The sequence below is a fragment of the Pseudomyrmex gracilis genome, unplaced genomic scaffold (assembly GCF_002006095.1).
Source record: "Pseudomyrmex gracilis isolate BER0280 unplaced genomic scaffold, ASM200609v1 scaffold_529, whole genome shotgun sequence".
NCBI classification, from domain to species: Eukaryota; Metazoa; Arthropoda; class Insecta; order Hymenoptera; family Formicidae; genus Pseudomyrmex; species Pseudomyrmex gracilis.
The window spans coordinates 43,754-50,475 of record NW_018021113.1 but is presented as its reverse complement, the minus strand read 5'-3'; the positions used below and the strand labels follow the sequence as shown (position 1 = coordinate 50,475).

Here is a 6,722-nt window from a genome sequence, read left to right as displayed (position 1 = left end):
ACAAATATAAATGTAAAGTATTGTGTCAATTATTTAACTTTACTAGTTTGTCAATAAGTGACTCACAACGAATAAGTTGTTTTAACTTACAATTTAGAGTGGACCTCCTGGGACATGCAAAAAATGTTAAAATTAACATTTTTTTTTTTACTGTGTATAAACATACATATAACTTAGGATAGACTAAAAAGAATTGCTATATATTGAGATGTCACAAAACTAGTAGAATCTACAATATTTTAGATATGGAACACTAAGTATCACAAAATTATTAAATACTTATATATTACAGACACTTGGTAATTAACACTGTGTTACAACATAACTTTTTTGCTTTTATAGAATAAACTCCTGGAAATATTGAATAAGTTTCTTGATGACATATCATATACACAGTTTTCGGAAAATAGTGCCAATAATCAATTCTATCATGAAGTTTTAAAATGGACATGTATTTTTGGTAGTTTAAAGTGCAAAGAACATGTTATTACAATATTCGAATTGCAATCTTGGGATCCTGCACAGTACAAGTACGTTATTCTATTTTGTCAATAGCAACTGGACGTTCGTTGAAGTCACAAAGATCTTATGCGTGCTACTGGATTTATATCTATGGAATAACACTAATGGATTAGACTTTAAGAAGAGTTATATTTATTTAAGTAAAGTTTTAAATAACCAACTGAGTGCAAATTGTTTGTAACTTGCCACAAATATTGCTCATCTCTCCAAGGCAAATTGTGAAAATATTGCACAAAAATGGCATCATGAATGGCGACTATCCTGCAATGATTGCGCTTAGATGATTCGCTATAACGTAACAGTTTTGGCGAAATAAAATTTTGTAAATATTATTTGTCAAAACTTGCAAAAAAGTCGTTATGCATTTTTATAAGTATATTCATGAATTACGTTGATTTGTTCATATGCAATTATATTACTATATATTTTAAACATCACATAGCTGAAATTTTTTTCTCACTTATTGGACAATGTTTTTGTAAAATTAATTTTGCAAATATACTAAGATGATTTGCCATATCGTTATTCTTTTGCCGAAATAATATTTGCAAAATAATTTTACAAACAATTACAAATATTTTATAAACGATCAATGATTTACATTTATTTCCTAAACTATATCTGTCTAATTGCAAATTGCAAATTTTAGTGCAAAATTTTGTCACATAATTTTGTAAATGTTTTCTTATCTGGGATAAGGTTTCAGCACTGTAAGAAAAGAGTGTATTTTGTTTTCAGTACGTTCTTGCTAGCAACGGTCTTATTATAAAATATAATAACAGCAAGTTTCCAACAGCTCATCAACAATAAACTTATATTATTTTTCAACTTACGAATACAAATCATTGCTAACATATTGCTCACATTGTGCTCACTCACTTGTCATAAACATTGTCTACAACAATTAGTTAACACTAAAACTCACCAAATTGATACTAAATTAACAAAAACATTTTTGTTGCATTAAATAAAAAAACACACCAACAATTGGCGAGCACCTTAATCTAAGCAATGATTTGCTTTATATTGTGTTTTCACTTTTGACTATTTGGGATAATATATTTTTTTCTTGCAGACTGTTGCCAAGTTGGCAGAAGTGGATATATTGCCAAAGACTAATGTTAGAGACTGTCATTTATGAAACGTCTGCTGTGTGGCAAGATATAGTCAAGATATACCAGAAACAAGAGAAACTAGAACAACTTTTCGAATTCTTACCTTGCTCTAAACACTATCAGGAGCGGTTGGTCTTTCTCTCGTTTCTTGATCGTAACTCTTTACTAATACCTGAAAGTAGTTTAAATGCAGACAATGGTGATGTTTACAAAACAATTGTAAATGAAAAGAAAAGTGTTACTGTTACTTTACTTTTTAATANTTTTGCTATGCATTCAAAAATTATGTCAGCGCTTGATGATATACTAATTGGACTAGGAAATGGAATAGGAAGGTAAAAAGATTATTTTCTATTTATAAGCATTTTTATGCAGTAAAACAATTATTTAGTTTACATAATCTGCATATTTCTTATAATATCATTAATCTATATTATTCTCATGTTGTATTGTATAATGTATAATAGTAATTTTACATTTGAAGTGAAAATTTGGTTTTTGTTTTCTAGAGACGTGAACATACTAGCAATAATAAATTGTATTATAAACAACATATATTCAGCCGACGGTTTGACAAGGGTATGTTGTATAATCTTCTTTATTTTTTGTAGTTACTTTAACGAAAAAGAACTACTGGCAATAATATATTGCGGCAGTGGTACGAAAAAATGACTGGCATTCTGTGTAATTGCCAGTAATATTCTCAGTGATTCCTGTAATACCGAATAATATTCTTATGTAATTGTCAGTAATATTTATATTACTGACTTTATTTATATGTAATCGGCAGTAGTTCTTTTTCGTAAGGGTATATATGTACAACAGTATTTTTGTATTACATATATACATAGGGTGTCCGACAATTAATGTAAAATCTCTCGTAGGCAGGTAGAAGGAGTAAACTTGTTCCAAAAAGTCGAGAACCATTTTTTTCGGTTACATATAATAAAAAAGTAATTAAAAAGTAAATAATCAACCACGCGCTTAGTGTGCGTAAGCTCTCCGCGCGGCTCACAAGCGAACGTCCGGCTAAAAGTCGTCGCTGAGTAGCTTGATTTATTCACTAAGTACTTTTTTATTATATGTAATAGAAAAAGATAATTAAGGACTTTTTGACTCAGGTTTACTTCTTCTATCTGCCTACGAGAGATTTTGCACTAATTGTCGGACACCCTGTATATATGTATGTATATAATAAAAAATGTATAGAGGTATAGTGTTGTCTAGATTCATACCTGCTTTTGATATAAGAAAAGAATAATTTCTCAAGAAACAATGGAAAATCATATAGGAGTATATGTGAGTTGGATGCAATTTTGTATGATCGTGTACACTTGTATATAAGTCAAATATGATTTTATATAAGTTGGATATGATTCTATGTGATCGTGTAAAATCAAATCTGAAATCTGACGCGATCTGATTTTATAAAATTATATATAAATATAAAAAATTATATACTATTGTACATACTTTTATGTATTTATATATGATCCTATAAAATTAGATTGCGCTAAATTTGAAATCTGAGTTTACACGATCGCATAAATACATATTCAAGTTATATAAAATCATATTCGACTTGTTTAAATGTTTATACAGTCATACATAATTACATCCGAGTTACATATAATTGTATATAATCACATGATGTTTCATTTTATCTCGAATTTCTATTATTGAATAGTGTTACACGATGTAAGGAAATCACACTAAGTTATACTAGTACATGTTTTTTTTTCAGATTGCTAACGAACTATTTTTAAAGAAAGTGCTGCATATGCATCACATGATAAATGTATGTATAGATTATTAAAAGTATTATTTCACTATTTTTTTGGAATCGGAGGTTACTTTTTCTTTTTCTTCAAATAGAACTTATTGTTTATATTTGTTAGATAAATATTATTTCTAGTAAAAGTATATCCCGTAAGTCTTATAAAATTTATACACAAGTATACAGGATTGTATTATAAATATATTTTGTAATTTGTTTTAGGAATCATTTGTTCTCGATGCCATTAACAAAAAAGTTGAAATTCGACGTGAGTTTTTGATTAAAATGGAAACTACGCTTTATTGTGAGCCACAGTATAGTTTTAATTACAAACGCTACTACGTAGTGTCGCCCGCTGGCTGTAAATAAGTTTTCTTTTTATAATAAACCACTGTATGTATTTCTTTTTTTTTATTACAGTTTATAGTTTGTAACCAAAATCTTTTAGATAAAAATGTCTACTGATTTGTCGTGTCCAAATCTTGTGTGTTTTTTTAAGTAAGATTTATTTTACGATAACAAAATCGACTTATTAATTATAGCTAAAATCGAAAAGATACGTTTCGGATTTTAATATTTAATAGTTAGTAAAGTGTTATCTATAAAATAAAGTTCTTTCTTCAATAAAATACATTATTTATATTACGCGCCGGCTTTTACATATATGTATAGTTAAGTATTGCGCACATAAATATAAATATATCAATCTCACGTTACATAAAGCAAAGTAGATATTTTAGATATAAAAAAATTTATATAATTTAAGAGAAAAGTTGATATCATGCAATACCATTCAGTGTTATGTGAGAATATAACAATTACTAAGTCACCAGTATTTCCAAAATGTTAGTAATAAGTTAGAGGTTCTTATGTTTGTTCTAGAAAAAATAGTTTTTTCAATTTAGTTATAATAAAAATATTAGTTGCATTGAAAGTATCGTATTACTTCCTAACGTTTCCTTAGTTTCTTACACTATGCAAGTGTTTTCAAAAAGTTCTGTTGTGAACACGTTTATATGCATGCATTTACGTCTCTTATTTCATTGGCGTTTTGCGACTAATGTAGAACAACGACCTTTAGTGTATATTACAACCGCACTTGTTTCTTAGAAGCACTATTAAGTAAAAACGGAAATGTGATTACATTACTCAAAGTAAGTCAGTAATGGTACATAATTTTTAGCAAAGAAGAGACAGAGAGAGACTACGTTATTGTACTTTTTTAGGTCCGAAGTATTAATATTTGTATACTGGTTACGCATAAGACAAATGAGAATCAATGAGAGCCTTTCACTCTGTATCTTGTTCTGGAAGGTTCTGATTGATTGATTCTCTTATGTGTTATGCGATATTCAAAATTACCATGTGCCTTTACAATTATGTCACATTTGGTAAATTGCTTATTTAAAAAAAAGGGTAACAAAATCAGAACATACTTATACAATATTTGCGATAGTTTCTTTTACGCGTGAGCAAGTAACAAAAGTAAACACGAGACACTTTATGTGTAACGTGCACAAACAACAATAAAACATAAAACAATGACGAAGTTAGTTGCACTTTTCACTCAATGTGTTAGCATATATGATGTAAGTTTGTTTCTCTTGCTTCTTGTGAGATACATTTTTTCTTGTGTCAAGCTTCCCACTTTGCTTTTTTTTTAAATCCATTATTTCAAACAGACTTGTCTGCAATATTATAAAAAGGATGTTGAGTGAGTGCTGTTGTGCGTATTTGTACTGGTAATATATACATATAAGGCAAATTCTCTAATTTGTTTATTTTCATAGATATCATGCATGTTTCACTATATATAGTACATATAGTATATAGGTCAATCTATCAAACAAGGGCAAAATATTAACGGTGTTTTCTTCAAGATTTCGATGATATCACGGTTGTAAACGAAATAAAGTAACTAAATACTTTCTTAGTATCAAATTCAACTTAATTCACAAGATCTCTTGTTTTGGATCGGGCAAGTTTGAACCGTTTTGCTGGGTGTTGTGCAAATAATTTGAAATGCAGTATATATTATCCAAACGTTTCGGTTTATTTTGAACCTTCCTCAGTGGATTACTTAAATAGAACAATCCCTCCTTATTGTTATAATGACGAAGAGTTATAAAAAAAAGTTAGTCATGTTGATTAAAATTAGTTGGTCTGTGTGTAAATGTGTGTATATGTCAATAGTTTCGTCATTACTGTAATGACGAAACTATTGACATATACACACATTTACACACAGACCAACTAATTTTAATCAACATGACTAACTTTTTTTTATAACTCTTCGTCATTATAACAATAAGGAGGGATTGTTCTATTTAAGTAATCCACTGAGGAAGGTTCAAAATAAACCGAAACGTTTGGATAATACAAACTGCATTTCAAATTATTTGCACAACACCCAGCAAAACGGTTCAAACTTGCCCGATCCAAAACAAGAGATTTTGTGTTAAGAACCCAATTCACAACAACATCACATCTATTTTAATTCACAAGACCTTAATTGAAACNATAATGTACAGAAAAAAAACCACAGAAAAAAGAAAAAGAAAATTTAAAAAAAGTAACAAAAGAATAAACTTTGCCTATGTTTAACGAATGCAACGATATCAAAATGTACTATGTGATAAAAGTTCTCGCGTTATATGTTAAGACAAAGTAATGCAAGTTTGTTATACAATAATAAATTGATTCAAAGTACGTAAAGATCGTCAATATGTACAGATTTCTTGATCGCGATTATTCAATAATTNNAGTGGCAAAGAANAAGGAATTTTGACAAGTGACAAGTCAATATAGATTTCTTATGAAAAACGATAAGTTTTTAAAAACGGCATATGTGCTAGAAATTAGTGAAATTTCAATATATTGACGCTATAGTTTTTTATGTATGAAAGTTTTGACGCGTTATGGTGAATCGGAATTCGTTCGGAATCACTGTATTGCAAGTTTTTGCCGACTTCAATGCGGCAGGCAAGCCGACAGCTCACGTGACTTTGTATCGCTCGTAAAAATAAGTCAATATACGGTCTTGTCAACAGCTGATGACACTTACCTGAGTTGTTCGCAATTAATATTCTGCTTATTCAAAGCAGCTACACGATTTTTATTTCTTTATAAAGATAGCGCCAGAGAATTTGCGAGTTCTATTTGCGGTTTGTGTCTCTCGACGGCGTCCAGTCGCTTTATTTTATAAGTAAAAGCTTATGCATTATGCAGTCAAGCTATCACTTTACAAAAAATATATGTATATATTAGACTGTATGTATTGCTTTTTTTGGTAACTTGTTTAAACAAAG

At 29.1% G+C, this 6,722-nt stretch overlaps 1 protein-coding gene across 1 annotated transcript; it reads left to right on the top strand.

Annotated features, from left to right (window-relative positions):
• Positions 1-356: 356 nt before the first annotated feature.
• Positions 357-3,963, top strand: LOC109860981. The gene is made up of 5 exons (XM_020440418.1): positions 357-530; positions 1,598-1,972; positions 2,147-2,216; positions 3,382-3,435; positions 3,637-3,963. Exons 2-5 carry the CDS (start codon positions 1,641-1,643, stop codon positions 3,781-3,783), a joined length of 603 nt encoding a protein of 200 aa, XP_020296007.1. The 5' UTR covers positions 357-530; positions 1,598-1,640; the 3' UTR covers positions 3,784-3,963.
• The last annotated feature ends 2,759 nt before the right edge of the window (positions 3,964-6,722 follow it).